The following is a 22,972-nucleotide window of genomic DNA, read 5'->3' on the forward strand; positions in this document are numbered from 1 at the left end:
AATGTTTTTAAAACTTCGATACAGGACCTGGGACCAGGACCAGGCCCAGGCCCAGAACCCCTTATGCCACCTATGCCACCTTCTTGCCAAATTTGCCATAAAAATTGTGCATAAAGTTGACAGCTCGACTGATTAAAGAAGCTGTACATCGATATCGAGTGCTTAAATAATGCCAACGTTGCAACGTGGCCCCAACCGATCCGAAAACAAGCCTGCAGCAGCAGCAGCAGCAGCATCCCGTGCACACACAAAACTACGGTGGGGGGGTATGCATGTTAGACGCTGGGCGGAGGGGGAGTGCACAGAACATGAGATAATCAGGCAGAGGCTCAAAAGGGGCCTGCCTCGCCGTCCTCGCCGTCCTCGCCGGCCTATCCTGCGCTACTCTCTGTCGAAAATTGCATCCATGTCATGCATGCGCATCCATTCATTACCTAGTGGCTGGCTGAGTGGTCGGTCGGAAGACGACAGCGTTTGGCGTTTTGTATCCTCAGCAAATATGCCGTGTTCGCATGTTATCCCAAATGTCCCTGAGTGCTCAATGGCACCCGCTGCTCCTGCTGCTCCTGCTGCTCCTTCGGCTCCTGCTACTCCTCCTGTCCTGTCCTGTCCTGTCCTGTCCTCTCCTCTCCTGTCCTTGCCTGTCCGGCCAGACAGTGTGTACTTTATTTCACCGAACGAACAAACATCTTGTCGAACGAGCCAGCAAATGACTTTTCTGGTCTCAACTTTCAACCGTTGTCCTTTCTGCATGTCCATTCTATTTTTCCTTTTTTTATTCGTTACCCACTAATAATAGTAATAGACTAAAAGGTTTTAGTCTGCTCGGTTCGCATGAAAGAACACTAATCCTTGCTAGTCCTACTTATCAATAAAAGCAGAGAGCCACAGAGCTCTTAATTTCCGAGTAGGACGAAGGTAATTGTTACAATGTAAGTCCATCCATATGAAAAGTTCGCATATGATCGGAATTCAATCTTTCAAAGGTGAGTTCTCTTCTAAAAAAATGAAATATGGACTGTTGGACTTGCAACTCATTTGCACCTCTGAAGCGAAGATAGTTTCTATGTCAGTTATGGGATGTAATGACCCGATCTTGGAGCTCAAATTAATGTACAAACTTGCCGCAAAAAGGCTGGTACATTGTGGCAATACAACAGGCGTTTTATACCCGGAATATATAGTAAAGATCCACCTTTATTAATCAGGGAAAACGAATCTTTCTAAGCTGCTCTTAGATCTGTTTGGATCAGCTTTTGAGCAGGATTTCACGAAGATTGAATAGTTTCAAATTGTTGTCAAAATGCTCACGCAAATTAAATCAATGTTTATTTAGATCGGCAGCTCTTCACTGATAGTTTTCTAGCCCAAATATCTTGGCTTGCCGACAACCATATTGCAAAATTATCGCTATAAGTTTTCATGGCATTTCCCCTAAGCGCACACAAACTGAACATTCAATGTACTTAAATAATTGATTATGAGATACTCAGTCGCAATATCGCAAATGTAGCCAATTCACTGTCCGGTCAACGATAGTTTTGCGTGGAGCTTTGGGGCTGCGCTACCACAAAATTGTAGCTTGCCCATGATCTCCAGTCCATGATCCCATGATGGCGAACTCTCGACTGTGCGACTGTTCGTGGCAGAATATGAGAGCGAGATGTTGGCCAAAGCCAGGTACACTGGCCGGGCAGGCACTGTCTGGCCAAGAGACAGCCATCGCTGGAAGAAACATGAGCCAAATAAAAAGCCCATTTGCACACAAATTTACTTCCAAAATGCCTAAGATGCGCATCATTCAAACTGAATGGCCGTGGAAGTGGCCGTGGCAGTGGCCCGGGAAAGGGTATGGGTATGGGTACGGGTACGGGCACGGTAACTGGACACCGGATGCAGATAAATCTTTGGGTTGCCGACCAGCCCGAGAGCGAGAGCGAGCCCTGGAAGCAAGTGCGTTGTCAGGCCAGAGGCCCAGCAGCCACCGACCGCCTTCGCCGAGGTTGAAGCTCGATCGGAATCACGAGATAAGCGCGCTTGCCACAATCCCTGCCGCTGCCCCTGCCGCTGCCCCTGTCACTGTCCCTGTCCGTGCGGACTGCGACAAACTTAATTGCGCCTATTCCTGCATTAATTGTACACACACGCGCGAAGCCCCTGGCTATGGCGATCCCCAGCCTGCTCCTGGCCGTCGGAATGTGTTAATTAAATATTTAAATTATTCGTACATCAAGCCCCAATGGGATCCTTCATTGCTCGAATATCGCTGATGCAGCCAGCCAGAGTTTACAGACGCGGCACGCACGAGGCGGAGGCAGCCCCGCCCCCGACCCTCGACTTCCCCACTCAGCCCCAGCGCCAGTCCGCTCTTCCTTCCAGGATACGTACACTTTTTGTCTAGACTGTTTTGCGGTCTGCAGCAGCTGCTGCTGTTGTGGAGCCTAAAGCTAACCATGTAACCAGGAGGCCCTGGACACTCGGGTTCGATCAGTGGCGATTTTTTATTTTACTATTTTTTGCAGCAGCATTTGGTAAATGCAAAAATGGCGACACGCGTCCTTTTGGGCAGAAGCCACAAAACAATTTCAATTTTATTTTTACACGTATCAGTCCCGGAGCCAACTATTTATAGCCAACAGTGGGTGGGGCGGGGCGGGGGTGATAGGGGGTGGATAGTGTCCTTGCGATGGAACAACTCAATTTAAATATATTAATTAAATGTACTCTCCTATGGCGTCCGACTGCCGTGGGACTGGACTGCCTGCCGCATGCCGCCTGCCGCCTGCAAATTGTGCAGTTTTGTACTCCACTTTTCGGGATTTCCTCAGTTGATTTTCAGCCTGGCGGCGCCCCAACAGCCACCGACAATCGACAACCGACAACCGACAATGCAACTGCAAAACGACGACAGCCAAGCAATAAACATGTTGGCCATCAATGCACATTTCTGCATAGATAAATTTCGAAAATACTTACGATAGAGGTATTGGAGGTACAAATTAGAGCTGCGGGCCCCAAAGCTCGGCTCCAGCTCTCCAGCTCCCCAGCTCCAACTCCATCATCAGGAGCATTCAGCCGTTTAAAAGCCAACCACATACACGGGCTCTTGTGTCCATGCGCTAGTGTATGTGTGCATCTGTGTGTGTGTGTGTGGGTTGCACAACCGCGGAAGTTGCAAGGTCCACGTTCGTACACCCGGGTGTAACCAGCGGCGGAGGCAACTACCGCGGCCGCCCTGCAGCGCCAGCCAGCGCTCTAGAATGAGTTATAGAGCTTGTTGGCGATTTTATTGCCACAGCGCAGCCATAAAATATGGTAAATTATAGCGGTTTGTTGTTTTGGCCATTTTGTAGCCGAATAATGTTCTACGTGTGCGTCCTCAAGCCCCAATAGACCTGTTCATGTTTCAGTCCCGTCCCGGATTCGTTACACACGCCCACAACACAAATGTGGTCTTGTCAAATGGAAACGCGACAAGTCCCTCTGTTTTGCAGGAACAAACTAAATAAAAATAACTGAACTGAACAGGCCATAGACCGTTATTGCTCGTACTATCTTAGCTCTTTTGCATCAAATACTACTCTTCCATCTGAGATTCTAACTTCTAATCCTAGCTCTAAAAATAAGAATAGTTATACTTTGAGTTCGAATACTTGAAATTTTTGTATCCCGAGTCCTGTCAACATAAATAATCCTGCCATCACTATTTGTAGCACTTTACATAGTTTTTGATCAAATGTCATAGTCTCTGAAGATAGTTCAATCGAACAGTGGAGATTACAGACCAGGCAAACAGGACGACTACATTTATCCCAATTAATTGCATTTTACTGCCAAAAAATAATGAAAAAAGTTCTACGTAGGTTCCCCAATCAATTAAAAACTGATGCAGGCCTGCCCTTGAGCACTGTCTATTGTCGTATGTATTAGAAACGTTTTATTGTTCCTGACTTTTCAATTACATCCGCATCCACCCCCAAAGCATCGCATCCGATGCTGCTGTCCGTGGTGCAGCATTCGTAAAGTGTGGAATCCCCCTTGCCACAGTGCAGCGATGGGGCAATTGTGCGGAAAACCCCTAAACATGTTTCGGGTTAATTTAAAATGTGGCCCAGCCAGCGATTCGCACAGGACAAAGCCCAAAATTAATGTTGTCATTTTCCACTCTGCGGATAAAATAGCCAGAGAGTCAGCAGCAGCAGCAGCAGCCGACAAAAGTCCATGGTGCACCATCGTCTCATAATGATCCAGGGCTGGGGTTGGGGTTTGCGATGGGTTTGGGCTTGGGGTTGAGTGGGGGTTTGGGGGTTTGGGGGAAACGGAACAGAACAGTTCCAGTTGCAGGCGGCAGTTGCATCCCAGACTGTGACCATATGCATTTCCGAAAGAGTGCAATTGACTGCAGATGCTACCGTGATTCAAACAGCTAATTTCAAAATCACAAAATTTATCTAATTGTTCTCGCAGGTCCATGTCCATACGCTGCACCGTCGAGGCTTTAAAGAGTTTACCACCTTTCCTTTTATTTCTTTTCTTTCCTCTAAAATTAACCAAAGTATAGTTTTGTTTTTGGCATGCAAAAATTATAACAATTAAATCCACGCCATGCCGCACCATACAAAAATTTCCCACCTAAAAAATCGTTCTAATTCTTATTCCTTTTATTCCGGTTCCGGTTTTCCGGCCACTAATTTTGGTCTAAGTTTTCTTATTTTTAATCTCTATCTTGTTTCATAATAAAGTTTTTAGATATATTTCAATTATGTGCATATGCATATACACATAGACATGGGTATATAGTTTCTATGTATGTTCAGTTTTCTGTGTTCGGACCCAATGTATCTCTAATTAATGGCAATAGCAACATGGGAGCGGTCGCATTCAGAGCATTTTTTCGAAGAAAGATTTAGGTATAGATACATTCAATCATGGGACTGATGTGTTTCTTCGTCGTGTGTCACATAAATAAACGAAAATAATTAATCGTGGATGTCGAAATAATTATCGACCTACCCTACCCTACCCAAAAAGCAGCTTAGCCAGAGAATTCCACGGATTCGGATAATTCGAAGCACTGTACTACAGATTGACATTTGATCTCTTCGTAATATACATAAATCTTAAGGTTTCGACCTTCGAAAAAACTTTGGTAAACCCCCCAATGCCGACCCCACTTACCATACAAGGCGAATTTGGATCAAAACTCTGGTGCAGGAAATGCTGGAATGGCTGGAAAATATATAGCATTATCCGTTGGATCTGTTCTGCAGGCACCCAATAGAAATACTAGGGAACACAGAGTACTCGTTGGACATTCATATGTTGTGTTAATGAAACTTTATTTTATTTGCATCGATTATTTATTTACAGATACTTTCTAGCGTTTAAAATGATTTCGAATATATGGGTGCTGTGCTTCTTATAGCTAAAGAATTAATGTGAATTAACTGTGTATGTACGTGTGGCATGTGTAGGTAATACCGCTGCTGATCGATCGTTTATATATGTATTTATATGCATATATCACAGATACTCCATTTTGTCTACAATTTTACTTACATACCTACATTTCGTATAAGTTAGAACAAGATACTAGGGATACCTTTGCTAAAAGTTGCTAACTTCAAAAAAAAAACAAAAAAAATTTATATATCCATTCTACAATTTTAATATACGACTAAGATATCTTGAATTATAAATTACTAATCATGGTTGCACGCACGTTTACATATGTATTTGGCCGACTATTTCTTATATTTCAAAAGTCAAAACTCCGTTCAGAAAAAGTTTAATGGTATACTCGTAAATATCTGTGTATATGTTTGATTGAACGATAGAGAAACTTATGTGTGTGCCGCACACCGCATGCCGCACTTCCGCATTATAGGACTTAGGCTCTAATACAACTTGAACGATTACAATAGGGGGCTTAGGCTTAGGCGGTAGCTGCCGTTTAATGTTATTAAGTATTGTGGATTAAGCACTTAAGGTAGGTAGGTAGGTAGGAGGAAGTTTGAAGTTTGTGTACAATACAAGTTAAGACAAAAAGTTCGAGTGATTTATAACACGGCGATGTAGTGTATGGATGTTTCTGAAACTTGTATTGAGATGTGATGCTGCTGAGGCCACAGCATACCACACCACACCACACCGCACTGAAAAGATGAATGAGTTCTGTTCTCAAGGCAGAGTCTCATTGTGTTGCGGGGGGCTTTCGTGTGGCATGGTATGGTGTGGTGTGGTGTGCGTTTATTTCGAGTCATTAAACTCGGAACGGAGAGCCGAATGACTCAAACCCAACGGCATGACAAACACACTGCTGTGTCTCTGTCTCGAGCACACTCCAGAACCGGGCACGCCCGCCCGCCCCCTCCTTACGATGTGACTGGCAGGCAGGCAGGCAGGCGGCAGGCAGCGCGACGTGTGTGTGCGTCTCTCTCGCTTGTCTGAAAACTTCAGTCGGAGAGTGGAGAGTGTAAATATGCTAATTAAAGTTATAAAGTGAAATAATTTATGATATGGTAGGAAAAAAAAAGTTTTATTGCCATACTTAAGCTACATTTATTGCAAAATAATTAGTGTAGTAATCGCTATCGCTATCGCTATCGTTATTGTTGGCATCTCTGCGAACTCTTGCACTTGTCCGTGTTCGGGCCTGGCTGTTTTGTGTGTTGTGTGTTTGTTTGTGTTTGTGTATTTGAAATGTGTAAGTAGTAGTGTGGTATATGGTACTATTTGGTATCTGGTTCAAGGCCACTCGCCGCCATTGGCCGCCACTGGCCGCCACTCGCTGGTGCCACATTACGATCCGGCACGGCTCTCCGTGAGATAGGCGCCACTACTCATGTACGCACTATTCTCCGTAATAGTACTGTTGTTGTTGTTGTTGTTGTTGTTAATAATGCTGTTGTTGTTATTGTACAAAATGTTGACCATGGAAGCCACCGTCACCGGTGCCGGACCGGGAGCGGAATGCATCGAAGAACTGTTGCTGCTGCTGCTGATGCTGCTGATGTGGTGGTGGCCCCCCAGCTTCATAGTGGGCGGCGTCTGGGGCGGGGTATCCGGCTGGATCTCGGAAAACCCCACCCCCACTCTCGCCTGGTGGCTGTTGGGCCCCGATGGATACGGCTCGCGGTGCACCGTATGGATGGGGGTGGTATGTGGGATCTTGCCGGGCCCGATATGCATGCCCATGGCCTCGGTGTACGCCGTAGGTATCCGCGAATATGGCGATGCGCCGGCGTAGCTGCTCATCATACTCAGCGGCGAACCGAGCTCGACTTGAGGCCCCCCCATCGTCATGGTCATGCTGCTCGGCTGCATAACCAGGGACTGGGGGCCCACAGAGTGGAGCTGCTGGTGCTGCTGCAGATGCTGCAGATGCTGATGCTGGTGCTGGTGGTGCTGCTGCTGCTGCTGTTGCTCTGAGGCTGGCGCTTGGGGATAGAAATTCTGGCCGAGGTATGCCGTAGGCGGTGGCGTCTTGCAGGCGGCTGTGTCGGCCACACTCCAGATTTTCGGCTTGGTCGCCGGCACTGGTATGCCACAGTCTCTGCTTAGCGGGTTTTTTTGAGCCGCATATTCGCTGGTGTCATCCTGGCCGTAGCCAGAATGATAGTATGGTGCCGCCACCTGCTGCGGATGCTGCTCCAGATGCTCTAGATGCTCCAGATGCTGCTGGTGCTGCGAGTGCGCATACGAGTTGTAGGCCGCGTGCATCGGCGGGGCAGCGTAGGGTGCCAGGCTCCGCATGGCCACTAGATTCTGGGGCGGCGGCTCCCGCTCCCGCTCCATCTTCGGCTCGACATCCGGGTCCTTTTCCGCCTTTCCTAGTTCGGATTTGATAAGTTGATTGCTGGGATCTGACGATTAGAGTTTGGAATGTGCAACGGAGACACAAAATAAATTTAATTAATTTCAAGTCTAAAGCGGAAGCAGACAAGTTCTTAGAGGAGGACTGCAAAACTTGGCACTCGGGAGGTAAAACTTGGCTGGCAGCTGGCAACGGCAACGGCAACGGCAATGGCAAAAACCCTTGAAATTGTTTGTGGGCGTTGATGCGTGCAACCCTCGCGCGACGTCCCAGACTGCCAGCCAGCCAGCCAGCCAGCCATCCAGCCAGCGGAGAAAGCTTTCAGCAACAAAATACTCGAGTTTCCGCCAACTACTCGAGCAGTGGAAGCGTGGTGTGGTCCCTCCTCTTCGAGCAGCAAGCAGTACCATGCCCTTGGACGGTGGGTAAGGTACGGGATGTGGATGTGGATGTGGACGTGGACGTGGATGGTCGAGAGAGACCCAAGCAAGTCGCCAACTCGAACAAGGCCACTTGCTCGGAGAGGGCTGCGGAGAGTACGGGCGCAAGGCCACTTTGCCAACAATGTGCTGTCAACTTCCGGGGAGGATGTCGCCTAAGCAGTCAGACAAATAAACGGACGGACGGACGACGACGATGGAGCAGAGCAGGGCAGAGCAGAGCAGAGCAGACGAATACTCGTACTCGTATTGCATAACATTCGTTTCGCCACATAAATTGTGCTTAAAAGCCCAGTGCCACAAATCTGCAGTGGGGGCGGAACGCCCCAAACGGTGGCCCAAACGACAGGCGTTCAAATCAATGGGGCGAGGGACGCTTAAAGAACAATTCAGGGAAGATCAGACTGAAGCACTGATTGAGGTCAGGGAAAAGGGAATACAGAACGGAGAACAAGGAGCAGGGAACACGGAACAGGGGCTGTTGACTGCACTTACCAAAAACTTCAGACGGCAGCTTCCCACCATCGCCTGCATCCTTGTTGTTGTCCTTTTCATCGTCCGACATCAGTCCATCGTCGTCATCTTCGGTCTTGTTTTTGGGCTCCCACGTCATTTTGTTCTCCTTTTTCAGGCGACGGCGCGCATTCGCAAACCACGTCGACACCTGGGTGAGCGTCATCTTTGTGATGATGGCCAGCATGATCTTCTCGCCCTTGGTCGGATAGGGGTTCTTCTTGTGCTCACTCAGCCACGCCTTCAGAGTCGCTGTTGACTCTCGCGTGGCGTTCTTGCGCCGTGCGGCGAGATCATAGTTCGGGCCGTATCTGTCGGGTGTTCAAATCAAATAGTACTGGTCAATAAACGATCCCGATCTCCATATCATAGCCACTAATGGGTTTGCTTAAGGCCTGGAAACCCCAACCCTAACCTCCCCACCCCCTCCCCCCACGAAAAAGAGTTACAATTGCAACGCCCTCTTCCGGTGAATCGGTGAGATAGGGTTATCAGCATTCAGGAAATACTTATGGTCCGCACCTTCCCCACTTGAGTGGCAGTTAAGCAAATGAAAGGAGTACTTTCAGAGCGAGAAAAGAAGATATGCCACTTCTTGCTAGACTTGTTGGAAAAATGATCCCTCACTTATCAGAAAACAGGAGAAAGATTTCCCAAGAAACCATTTAAAATCCACTCAAATTTCTACTTATTTTCTTTAAAAAAAACCCTGAGAATCTAATACATACATTTTTATAAAAGAAAGAGTTATTTAAGTTAAAATCAAAGTGAATTATATTTAATATAACTATTTATTTGTGCTTAAAATTCGAATATTTTATATATTTACGGGTGCATCCAGGAAAAAAGCCCTGAGCCCCGAATAGTTTCACTTAGATTTGAATATTTATGCCATTTTATATGCCCCGAGAGTAAAAATTGTAAAAAGAAATAATTTTCACTTGCATTTAAACCATTAACATGGAAATATTTGATTAAAATATATTTAATAATTAAAATAAATATATTCCATCTTGAAATTAAATATTTTCGTATTTAGATTGAATACATTTCCCACAAATTTAATATTTTATACTAATTTCGCAGTGTTTTATATTTAGCTAAAATATGGTCCCTATTAAAAAAGGTTTTGAAGTACACGTAGCCTTAAATCACAGTGAATTCCATTTAATTTCACTAAGTTCCAAAAAAAGAATATTAAATTTAAATACGTGCTTGCTTATTTTACTGTGCCATTTTTCTCTGAGAGAAACAACAAAGAAGAGATCTTTCCTAACCTACAATCCTACTCAAAATCATAGCAGGGAAAGTATTCCTTCAATCATCAAAAAATCATTCAATGCAAAATAATTTTTTCCTTAAGAAAACATTTAAAATCCGCTAAATTTCTAGCTATTTTCTTTACGAGCAAACTCACCCATAGGCGGCCAGTGTTGGATCGTACGAGTAGTACCCGGTAGTGGACTGCAGTCCTGCAGCAGAGGTCCAGGCATTCATTTCGGTACTGGCGTTGGCATCCTTAATGCCATAGGGATTGCTCTGGAATGGGGAGATGGGGGAAATGCAATTAGACGGACTGAATCCCCTCAAGCGGCAGGCAGTCAAGCAGCGGCTGAGCTGACATCGAGCTTGTAAGCGCTGCCAGCGGATGGCCCACTGACTGGAGTGGCCTTATGAATTTGTCAATTCCAGGTAATCACAGCCGCAGTTACACACGCGCGGAGCAGCTAACGAGATACCTCGGATACCCCGACAGCTACATGACGATATCTGCTCAGCCGTCGACTTGCATTTGTGCGCGGACTTCCACCGACTGCACTAAGCCAATTAGTGGCTCTGTGGCTCTGTGGCTCTGTCATCCGTTAGTTCGTCTTACCAGAGGTGCGTAGAAGGCCGAGTTGTCGACGCCAATGCTGGGATACGGGTTCTGTTCGTTAGATGGATATGGCCCGCCATACACTCCCACTCCCACTCCAGCGGAGGGCAATGCCATTCTGGAGTAGCCGCCAATCGCCAGTCGCGCTGGATCGTACTGGCAGGAGCAGACGGTCTGCCCGGAAACGGGATCCGTGATGATTGGTCGTCCGTTCTCGCAGCAGGACATGCCCTCGGATCGGCGGCCCTGAAGATCCGCAGCTGATACACTGCCACCAGCCACATCGCTGCCTGCCGCCGCATCTCCCACCGTCGGAGAAGTGGATATGACTTTCGGGCCCGCATTGTTCGACGACTGGGAGACTGCACCTGGACTTAGGGGGCCTGTGGTGAGGCCGGTTGTGGTCGAGCCCCCCGATGGACTCAGGGAAGCCTCATTGGTCCCGGACAGCGGCGATCCTCCGCCATGGCCGCTCTGGCTGTCGGTGTTAGCTGCCGTCAACTACAAAGGACAGAAGAGCAGAGAAAAAAACATACACTTCAGTAATACCGAAAGGGCTACGGCTGGAATATTTTTTTGCGAGAAGGGGATCTTAAAAACAGGTGAAGTTTTGAGGTCGAAGACTAGGCCCGGATGAAAGGAGGAGGAAAGGGAGGAATGGAGACAAGAGCAGAGGAGAGGCGGGAGGCAGAGAGGAGAGGACCAGAGGTAAGCGCAAAGGCATGTCCCTGGCGGAGCCAGGTCGAAATCAACAAAGCAGATTAAGATGATAACTCCAAATGTCAAAATATTTTATTGGCCTGGCGCATTTTGCGATCCGTTCCATCTATTTTCACTTCATTAATTTTCAATTTATCACAGTCAGATTTCAGATACTGCTGCTCTTCGGCCGAATGCTGAAGTTGAAGCTGAAGCTGAAGCTGGAGCTGCACATCGCACATCTTTGAAGAGGGTACACATCCCGAGTATATCAGTGGACCGATCGATCGCGAGAACGGGCACGGGCACGGGCACGGGTACGGGTATGGGTATGGGTACGGACACGGCAGGCCTAAAGGGCAATCAAATGATGAGGGACGAGACGTACGAGTAGGTACGGTACGCAGGTATGCGCTCTCTCGGACGATAACCGCAACGAATCATTGTCGGGTCTGGAGGACTGGAGACATATCGTATGAGCCAACAACAAATACGAGCTCCTTTTGGCCCCGGCAATAGAAAGAACCCGAACTGAACCCACTGAGGCGGACAGACGAAAGACCGATAACTTCCTTACTCCCCTTCCCCTTTCCCTTTCCCTATCCCTTCCCCTCCTCCAGCCGTTGTCGATAAGTCAAATAGTTGTCTATATAAAGTGGTTAGACATCGGTATCTATCTACCAAAACCTTGGCTTATTTTGGGAGTGGTACCCGTACCCGTACCCATACGCATACCCATACCCATACCGTACCCATACCCATACCGTGATGATTGCCTGTCACGACCGTGACAAATTCCAATTTTCGCTTCACGCGCGCAACCCCAATAAAGGGCTTATGACAGTATCGGAATGGAATGATCATGTCACTGTCTCTGGAATGGGGATCGCGCCTGCTCTTCGGACTCGACTCTATTGTTCGCTAAGAGGACCCCAAAGGGTCGTGCCACCGTTTTTCCCCATTGTTATGGCTCACTTGCCACCTACTTATGAGTATTTTGGGGGCTACTGGCAGCAGACGGTGCTGCTACCAACAGAAGTAAATGTTCCTGTATGATTTAAATAATAATGGTAATTCAAACCTAAACGAGCTGACTTTCAACACCTCCTGCGGGCTATCTAATCGCAGGGCAATTTCGCGCAGAGACGCCCGACGGCCAGTTAGAGTCCACCACGTCGACCACAACAAAAATTATTGCATAACGAAGGTGTTTCATGAATGAAATCTAATGAATTCTGAATGAATGGATGGACACTGGCCAGCCCCAGCCCCAGCTCCAGCTCCAGCTCCAGCCCCAGCCCCGGGACGTCCAGGAGCAGGGAACAACTGTCGACAGGGGCATCGGTTAAGGAGAATGCCAAGCCAGCCAGCCAGCCAGCCAGCCAGCCAGCCAGCAAGAAGTGGCCGCGTAGTGACCCTTCCCTTGCCTTCCCATCCCTTGCACTGTCTCCTGTCTCCTGCTAATGTACAAAACGCTGGGCGCGCTCATTTCTTATTATTCTTTATTTTTTATGCGATTCGAACATCAATTTCAGTTTTTGTGGCCGCCCATAAAAAACACATATCGGCAACGTCGACGACAACCTCCAAACGCGGCCGTGGACGGGGACGTGGAGGGGGAGAACCGACTAAGGACGGTCCGAGTCTCAGACAGCCACCGGACCTGAAGCTCCAGCTCCAGCTCCAACTCCAGCTCCAGCGCTTATTATCGGCACGCAAGTCAGTTTATTTTTAATGGTTACCACTCACCCACTCTGGACTGCATTTCGGACTGGCTGCAGGATGGCTGCAGGAAGTGCAGTGATGGGCGCTGTGTCCTCTCCCTGGAGTTTATCGGAAGGTGATAGGATAGGATAGGATAGGATAGGACGGGATAGAGTAGGATAGAATACGCAGCCCCCAAAGTTGAAGTTTCTATTTTGCGGAAGTGTCGAAACATGTTGGCAACTCCTAAAAGTTGACTTAAAGTTTCGCTTCTTTTATGACTTCTTCGTGTTTTGCGGAAAGGACAGGACAGAACAGGACGGTGTCAAGGTACTTAAAGTTGACAAAAGTCTTAGTTCCCTCATCTCGAAATGAATTTGACATTTATGTGCACACTTTAAGGCCATAAAACGATTGTTATTTATTCGTTAAGGATGAACGAATATAGTAGGTGCTAATATCAAGAATGTTTCAAATGCTTAATGCAGGGGACTACTCTGCTATACGACATCTCATCTGCACATCTCGCTAGAGGTAAGAGGTGGTCCGCTGATAAGATTTCTTCAATAATACTTGGTCGAATTTTGGCACAAGTCAAACATAAAATAAAATATGCTGGCTGCCGCTGCCGCTGCCGGGGCAAGCGAAAGTGGAAAATAAAACCTCAATAGGCATCGGGTCTGGGTCTGGGTGAGGGTCTGGGTCTGGGTCTGGTTCTGGGTCTCTGGTTCCAGCGAACCGGCATGGACATCTGCATCTGCATCTGCGTCTGCAGGTCTCTGGAATCTGGAATCTGAAATCTGCCTTTGAAGTGCACATCCAAAACGGAGCTCCGCTGATGATGCTGGTGCACAGATGTGCGCCGGGGCCACGGCACGGCACGGCCACCCGCACCCACTCTGGCCAAGATGTTGGGAAAACTGGTGCCGTCACTTTACGGTTATTAATTTTATGATTTATGCTAAAGCTCACGAAACCGCCTCCCGGCCAGGTCCAGCACCGGGTCCAGCACCAGGTCCAGCACCAGGTCCAGCACCAGGTCCAGGTCCAGGTCCAACCTGCCAATGCTCATTTCATTTCGTGAACGTTTCGTAGGAGTACTCGTACTCGTATTCGCATGTGCAAAACAAAGGAGATCGCTTGTAGAGTGGAGCTGGAGTTGGAGTTGGAGTGGAGTACCATCGTTATGGTAGATGTAGATGTGTGTTCATAATGCTTGTTGTGGTTATTGGGGCTGGCTGCCGTTTCGCTCTTGTTGCTGCTACCGCTGGGGATGCGTTTATGGATTTTTGTTTTTGCACTCCTAACAACTGGGGAAACAAAAGAGATTGCCTGCACTGCCACTGCCGCTGCCGCTGTCAGGAGGGGGAGGAGCAGATGGGGGCGCTTCAACCGCCGGTACAACGTCATCGCCAATGCCAAACAATAAACGAAAAATATAAGGATCTGGGAAGGAAGCAGCAGTCGGGAGTCCCTCTACACACACAAACATGTGTTCGTTGGCCCCAGCCAGAGCCACAGGCACAGCCATAGCCATAGCCATAGCCACAGCCGAGTCTCGAGGCTGCCTCTTGGATTTGGCATATTCTCACATTCATCCACAGGATTGCGGCACTGCCAAGGCCCAAACGATGGCCATACCATATCCATACCCATGTATCGTACATTTGCACGCATAGAGATGGAGATGGAGAGGTAGAGAGAGAGGCAGAGGCGGAGGCAGAGGGAGATACAGGAGGTCCGTTGTGCGTTTGTGCTAATGCGAATAAGTCGCTTTGTTTTTTGCTGGGTTCCTTCCTCTTATTGAATTGACTTCGGGCTCCAGTAGTTGTTACTGCCCGTCCCCATCCGCCCGAGTCGGGGGAACAACTCTTTCTCGGCAACAGCAACGGCAACGGCAACAGCAAACGGCAACGACAACGGCAGTGGGTCTCAATGTTTGCATTAAAAATTCATAAATCAATTATGGAATGCACACGGCGAAATATTAGTTTTTTCTCGCATCATTTCGAATGATGATGGTCCCTGGTCCCTGGTCCCTGGTCCAGCTAAAGAGAGGCCTACGCATATAGCAACCGGATTCAGGACTCTCGAGTCGACTCGACATTGTCCGACCGAGCGTCGCGACGGCTCTTCTCTTCGCTTTTTGCAGCCGTAGAATTTTAGTTATTTTGCCATGAAATGCGTGAACAGCTCGCATGGGAAGTTGGGAATTCTGAGTGCTCCTCATACGCGCGTCGCAGTCTGCCACTGAACGAACACTGAAAACTGTCAACTGACTGCCACAGAGAGGCACAGTGGAAGTGGCAGTGGCAGTGCCAGTACCAGTGCCAGTACCAGTGGCAGTGGCAGCCGTTGATTAAATTCATATATTGCATGCGTCAACGTTTTTGCCTCATATTTGGAATGCCGTCTTGGCGTTGAAATTAAAATTAAATTAATGAATTCGAGTTCTTATTTTTAAGGCACTCTCTGCTGCCGACCCGCGAACTGCATAAATCTTACGAGGCTTACGAGTACGAGTGCGAGTACGAGTATTCGTACATTTGATACAAAATCACTGGGTTACTCGCATTGTGTGATAGTCTTCTAAAACATGGATCCCATCGTTGGATCCTTGGTCTTAATTGGGCTTAGCGGGGCTAGTGCTCGGAGGCAAAACAAAGACCCAAAGAAGCCCAATCGTAGGGGCTTTTAATCGATCGGAGAGCACTTTGCACACATCTGCATCCATAATTAAAGTCGATAATCTCTGAGCGTCGTTCATTATTTTAATTATTGTAATTTACCAAGTTTTGCATATTATAATAAATGGCCCACCCCACCCAGTCCAGTTCCAGTTTCATTATCATAATGCCTTTAATATGTATATTGGTCGTCTGGAAGCACACACACACACACACACAAAGACCAAGGGACGGACACGGACACGGACGGCCTAAGGATAAACGTAATATAACCTCATAAGTCTAACATTGACGCACTAGACCCCACTTTTGTCGTTGCACAAGCCTCGGCACTACAGCCACTGAAAGGGTTTTGCATGAGTACTCGTATGTCCACCCTGCAAAACCTCAGCCAACTAATTTGAATTACTGGGCTCTCGGAATACGTACGTACATCCCCCCAACTGCAGCTCCAGCTCCAGCTTCGTACGCGGGTAATTATGACCAGACCCAGACCCAGACCCAGCCCCAGACCCCGGACGATGCACCGCAATGCCCAAGGGAGCCGAAGGGAGCCCAAGGAAGGCCAGAAGACTGCAGCAGTCAAGGCGACGGGCGGTGACGGTGACGGTGACGGCTGTCCCAAATTGTGAAACATTTCTTTGCGGCGGCCATTATGGATCCGAGAGAGAGTCCAACCGGTGCCAAAGTGCTTGAATATTCATGTACCCCCAACCCTGCGCCAGCTGCCACTTGCCACTTGCCACCAGCTTAAAATGTTAATGAATGTCTTAGCCAGAGATACCGATACCGAGCCACCCCACCTACAATTATAATTGTTAAAGATTTTCCACACAATCTAGCCAATCTTAAAGTAGAAACAACATTTACCGATGGAAGACGCCACATGTCCATGTCTCATAAAATTCATAAAATACAATTCAGCAAGCACCCCTCTACAGATTATTTATTGAATGGAATGTACATGTGCTCCATTAAATTATTAGAGACACCAATCAAAACCGAGGGGAAGACTGTGACAAAAATATAGGCATGACATATGTATTTTCTGAATACTCTTCGTTTAAGATACTCGTAAAAGTTATAAAATACAACTCAATTGATTTTATTAGATAATACTCCTCCACCCTCCAGCCTCCCCACCCCATTTATGTATTTCGAAAATCAAAGAATCAATCGGATCGCGTCGGAGAGTGAGTGTGAGTGCGACTGCGAGTGTGTCTCTAATTTGATAATCTCTTGACACGGTGCTTGGTTCCACTAACCTGATTTGCCGTCGGGTAACCGCCGTATCCAAACTGCGCATATGCAGCCATTGTCGTCGGTGGCGTCTTCCTCCGAGTCGATGATGTGAAGGAGGACGTGGCGGCACAGCGGCAACACGCGAGCGAGCTTCCCTCGCTGTGGGGCGCCGACCCGGGTCGCGGCAAGGATGCGGATGCTGATTCTGATTCCGATTCCGATGCTGCTTCTGATTCTGATTCTGCTGCTGCCGGGATGCTGGCGATACACTTGACAAGGGGTTGGGTTCTTCGGGCTCTCGGCACCGTCACCGACACCGACACCGACACTGCCAAGGATGATGATGGCGATGGGGTGGCAGATTCTCGGATGGTGGATGTGGGTGTGGATGCCGTGCGTGCTCGACTGTGGGCCGCGGCTAAGCACTTTGAGCGCTTTTGTTGTTTGTTGGTTTGTTGGATGTTGCGCTCTATTGTTGTTGTTGCTGTTGCTGTTGCTGTTTCTGTTGCTGTGTTGGCCTTGTTGAAAATTGATAAAACAAATTGTCGATGTCGAGCAGTTCTGCTAATGTCGCCGGAGCCGGAAAATGTTTTGTTTGTTTTGTGTGACTTTGCTCTTTATTCGTTTACTTTGCTTTTTATTGACTCTGACGCTGGATGGCTCCGACTGTGGCCCATTCGCGGCTCTCTCTCTCTCTCTCTGTGTCGGTGTCTGTTAGCCGGCCAGGCGGCAAATCCTCGTATATTCGCTTCAAGTGTTTGCCACAAACAGATTTTCTGACTTATCGCCTCTGAAGTACACATGTACCGTCGTCGTGTGGAGGATAGGATGGTGTGGTACTTCAAAAGACTGCCTGTCGGCAGATCCCACAGCCTCGTTCCCAGTCGAATGCACTTCCTTGGCCGCAACTAGAGGTAGGTTCTGTGTTCTGTCTTCTGTGTTCTTCTGTGCCTGCCAGCCAGGCACTGTGTTTTTATTTTTATTTTTTCTGTTTTGTTTTTTTTTTATTAATATTTTAATGCACTTTGAAGCTACAGTTCGTTTCCAGCTATTGCACGCACTTTATCAAGCATGTCCGACACGATAGCTCTACGGAAAACGAGTTTCACAACCTGTCAGTGGCCTCTCTCGAGGAGGACGACGACGCCTGACGCCTGACAGCGGCAACTCGTTTCGCTTTTCAGTTTTCAGTGTGTTTTCTGTGTGTTTCGGGTTTTCGGTTTTCGGAGCGATGCGCACTTATTCACGTTCGAACACGAACTGTTCGCTGGCACTGGCAGCCGGCCGCGCGAACGAGACCAACCGGTGCGGGAGCGGGATGGCATCTGTGCCAGCCGGAGCACGAGAGCAGGCGAACGACAAGGGTTCGCCCGATTGGCCGGCCTTCCAATAAGACAGGGAGAACGCCACATCTGCCGTCTCCGTCGGGCGGCCTGCTGTGAGCGCGTGCGAGCGAGAGCGAGCCTGAACGACCTTCTCTTCGGTGGTGGGCACGCCCACCTCCCCAAACTGGAAGTGTTTCGTCGTGCTCCGAGCAGCGTCCCCTCTCGCGCCACTGGAAGCGATTTCATGGCGGACCACGATCGAAGGCTTCCTTCCCAATCGGACACTGCTTCTGCTTCGTGGCCAGAGGCCCACATATGGCTGCTGAAGCCTTTTCTGATATATTCCGATATTGAGGCGAAAATACCCGCAGTACAATAATTGGAAAAACAACTATCGAAAATACATTCACACGTACATGTGTAACTGGAGAGACTTTTTGAATCTGGTTGAATCGTTGAATCTACAAATCCAGAGCAAAGCAGAAAGCAAGGCAGCAAGCACAGAAACTTGATCTAATTATAAATAGAATTTTGATATATGTTTGCATTGACACATATATTTCAAATATATTTACTTGTATGTATATCTGAGAGATAGAAAATCATCTTTTGAATCCCGCAATAATACAGATTTCGGGTAGCCATGTGCTATAGGTACTCATAATGGTATCAGTGTCAAATCAAACACCGAACTAAAATCCACAATAAAGTAGATTGCTATCCCACCATCACTATTTGAAGTATTTGAGTTTCCTAATTGGCAGTGGCTAATACTCATACCCGTACCCGTACCCGTACTCGTCCCCGTACCCGTGCCCGTACTCGTAGTAAGTACCCTCGTTGTAATAAGAAACCGAAATGAAAAAAACAAACAAACAATACGATTCCACTCTGGATCTGGATCTGGAGCTCGGGGCGTAGCTCGGGTCCACGTCCACGTCCACGTCCACTCGAAAGTCCTCTACTTGGGATAGGCTCTAATTAATGGCACGCAGAGCAGAGCTGAGCCCCAGACTGTGGGTGGGGAAGGGAGGAGAGGACGTTTTTGAGGAATTTTTGTAAAATGAGATATTTGATGTTTTGGGGTGTTAACGCGCCGCCATTCATTATGAATGTGAGAGCCCACGCTCTCTCGCACTCGCACTCGCACTCGAGCACATGTTCCCTTCGAATGCACTGGGAAGTGGGATATGGGATAAGGGATAAGGGATATGGGATAAGGGATAAGGGAATGTGTCATTTGCATCTCGGGATCGTTACAGTTAGGGCCTCAGCCTCGATTGCTGGATGGATGCTCTTGACGGCGCCACGAAACCCAACACTCGGTGAAGTTCTGGGAGTAGCCATCAGTGAGTAAGCCTTGGGTGGAGTGGTTGGGATTGCATTCCAGGGATTGTGCCAGGGGTATCCTTAAATTAATATGGGAATGATATGGGAACTGTTGCACATGTCCATGCACCATACCTGTGCCACACACACACACACGCGCACACGCACACGCACACGCACATGTATTCCTATTTGCTTGAACTCTCTTTTCAGTTGGAGAAACACAAACTCTTACTGGACCGGACATGCAGATTATATTGAAAACAATTTAAATGTAGATTTCGGCACTGAGAGATATTGCTCCTTGACACCAGATGCTATGGTTCGGCAGTCTCACAGGCTCACAGGCTCACACATACAGAAGAAGGAGAGAACCCCTTACGAATTCAACTGCTAATGCACGTTGCAGGCTGGCTCCGTGTGGGGGCGTGGGCCAGGTGGAAGAATCCACGCACGGGAGTGTGTTGCAAGCACTGCCTGGCCCGGGCCCGGGCCCTGGCCCTGGCCCCCCATCTGCCCCCAGACTGCTGCCTCCTTAAGTGTTGTTTCATGTCACCTGGAAAGCATTTGGACATGAAATTGTCGCTTTTCAGTATGTGGCACACACACACATACACACACATCGACAGACAGAGAGACAGATAGACAGCCGGCCTCATCTCTCGTGTTTGGGGAGAGGCGGCGAAAAATCTTCTTAAATTGAAGGCACACTCCACACACACACACACACACACACCACAGCACACACACTCGGAGAGAGACCGAAATGTGCACACTATCCTCCTCGTAAATATAATAAAATCCTTTTGAAAACAATAAACGATAAAGTCACCGGAACAAGCTCGGAAAGGACTCTGTGCAAATTGCTTTAAATGAATTTGTTTGTGTTTGTCTTTGTCTTTGTGTTTGTCGTTGCGTCTCCAAGGGGAGCCATGTTGCATGCCTCAACACTAAAGATTTTGTTACAAATTGCAATAATCCTCATGCACACTTTTCGACCAGCTCCAACCTCCATTTTGGTTGCGAGCCTTCGGGCAAAAAGTAGACACCGTGGAGTCGCTCTGCCGTGGGGCTGGGGCTGGGGCTGGGACTGGGACCGGGGTGTTGCGGGTGGGACTCCCGCACCGAGTCCGTGCACCAATCAGTGTGCGGCGTTATCAGCCGCCAGATATCGTATCGGCACCTGGCATCTTATCGACCACTCGAAAATGAAATTGCTGCTCAAACAGAACAAAAGCGCACACAACACAACATTTTACCAAACATTCATAAATGGAAACATACTTATTTACTCACTTTTCAAAACAAATCAACAAAACAAATCAACAAATCGGTGCTCTTTGTGGTTCAAGTGCCGTTTACGTTCCATCAAAGCCCAAGCCAGTGCCGCAGTCTATGCTAGACCCGGGACTTGGGACATGGGACACGGGACGACCCGATCCCGGACTGGGACTACGACTGCGACTGCGACTGCGACTCCGACCTGAGGCCCTTTCCTCTGAATTCTTTGCGCGTGCGTTCCCCTTTGGCGGCGTTTTGACATCCCGCAGTCACGATTGATTGTCGCACCAATTGACGTGATTTCTGGTTTCCAATTGGTTTTCGGAACTCACGTAGATACTCGCTTTTCCCTTCTAGTATCTAGTATTCTAGCATTATCGGCTCACACTCGCGCGTGATGGGTCTGGGTCGGTGTCTGGATCGGGGTCGGGGTCGGGGTCGGGGTCTGGCTGGTCGGGGCATGACAATTAGAAGTAGATGCTTTGTATGGACAGCTGCCGGTGGCATGCGTCACGACTACTCTGCCTCTGCCTCTGCCCCCTTCCGCCCATGTGGCATGTGCTATTGGAACTGGGATGGTATGGAATGGGGCTGCATGCGTAAGTATAGAGGATATGTTAGATCGTTCAACATCAATTTTGCATTCATTTCAGTCGAAAAGTTTGGGGCAACACTAAGCATTGCCAGTACCAAAAAGAGTGAGAATACTTTTTAAGCATCGAAATGGTATTCTAGAAACCATATTCTTGGAAAACTTGGAAATATCCCCGCGGATAAAGCCTTCCTCCCTCCCAAGTCTTTTCTATCTAATACCATCCACAATAGTCTTTGCTGGAGATCACATAAGGGGACTGATGCCACCCACCAAAATATTACCAAAATAATAAACCTTTTAGAGCAGAGTTAAGGGGGCTATCAAAGCCTCGATTAAACATTAAAACAAAACTGATCGGCGAAAAGTCTCTGCCACAAGCTAATGTGGTAAGATGGGCACTCAAAAAGTGAACTTTTACGAATACTTCCCGTCTCATTAACATTAATATAACAGCCGAACTAATTTGAAGTTTCAGCTGCAAGTGTACAAGCATCCTTCCGAGCATCCTTCCTCCGCCAATTGACTGCAGCATCCCTCGTTGTATTTGCGCTTTGGCCTGCACACAGAAACTTTTTGCTACCTCCTCCATACGTACCCGTATACGGATAATGTTTGGAAACTTTCGGGTCTCTTGAGACGTGAGATGTTCCAGCAGATTAACATTTTACCTGCACGTCAGACAATTACAATTTACAATTTAGTTCAAGGATACTGCGATGCGATGCTAAAAATAAAGACTAGCGAATAAAAACTTATAATAAATACACTTAAAGTCGTGTTCAGGGAGAAACCTCACATTTGTATCTATTTTATTCCCCACCAATAAGTGAAACCTTGGCTGAAGAGCCCACCAGTTCCCGTTCTCAAATCAGAATCAGGAGGCACTGCGAAAACAAACAAATCATTCCTTCATCTGGCATTGCTTTTCCCGTCTACTAATTAACATTTTCCTGTGGCACACAATCCCACTAGACCTGCAGACTGGACGACTGGGGGACTGGGAGGGACTGGGGGGGACTGGGGGGCTGGGCTCGACTCGAACGAATGCAAATACATTTGTTTCGGGGAGAGTACGGGAGAGTACGTTAATTTATATGACAGCTTCCTTAGAGCATTTAACACTTTTATTTGTCCAACCGGCGAGGAAAGAACTACGAACTGCATTTGTGTGCGCGTATACGAGGGAATTACATGCCCCATTGTGGCAAGGGACAGGCTCTTTTATGATAGCACAATTATAAATAATGTCTACTTATCCCCGAGGAGCAACTACCACCGATTGGGAGCCGTGTCGCCTCGCCCTCGGCGAGAAGTGCGAGATTCATGTTTGCCACCCAAAGAGAAACAGCATTTGCGAATTTCGAAATTAAATTCCGTGTCATTCCGTGTAAATCATTTGCAAAATTGCGTGCAACGTCGCCGCTGCCTCTAGTGGAGCAGGACGGTGGTAATTTATCAAAAATAA

At 47.9% G+C, this 22,972-nt stretch overlaps 1 protein-coding gene across 1 annotated transcript; it reads right to left on the reverse strand.

The window, feature by feature from the left end:
- Positions 1 to 6,517: 6,517 nt before the first annotated feature.
- On the reverse strand, positions 6,518 to 18,176 carry LOC6595966 (homeobox protein caupolican). Its single transcript, XM_026989659.1, has 6 exons — positions 17,001 to 18,176; positions 10,646 to 11,146; positions 10,187 to 10,308; positions 8,752 to 9,080; positions 7,130 to 7,865; positions 6,518 to 7,096 (listed from the first exon to the last, which is right to left on the reverse strand). The coding sequence occupies exons 1-6, from the start codon at positions 17,049 to 17,051 to the stop codon at positions 6,802 to 6,804; spliced, it is 2,034 nt and encodes a 677-aa protein (XP_026845460.1). The 5' UTR covers positions 17,052 to 18,176; the 3' UTR covers positions 6,518 to 6,801.
- Positions 18,177 to 22,972: the final 4,796 nt, after the last annotated feature.

This window comes from Drosophila persimilis, unplaced genomic scaffold, assembly GCF_003286085.1.
Source record: "Drosophila persimilis strain 14011-0111.01,24,50 unplaced genomic scaffold, DperRS2 tig00000431-arrow-pilon, whole genome shotgun sequence".
Lineage (NCBI taxonomy): Eukaryota > Metazoa > Arthropoda > Insecta > Diptera > Drosophilidae > Drosophila > Drosophila persimilis.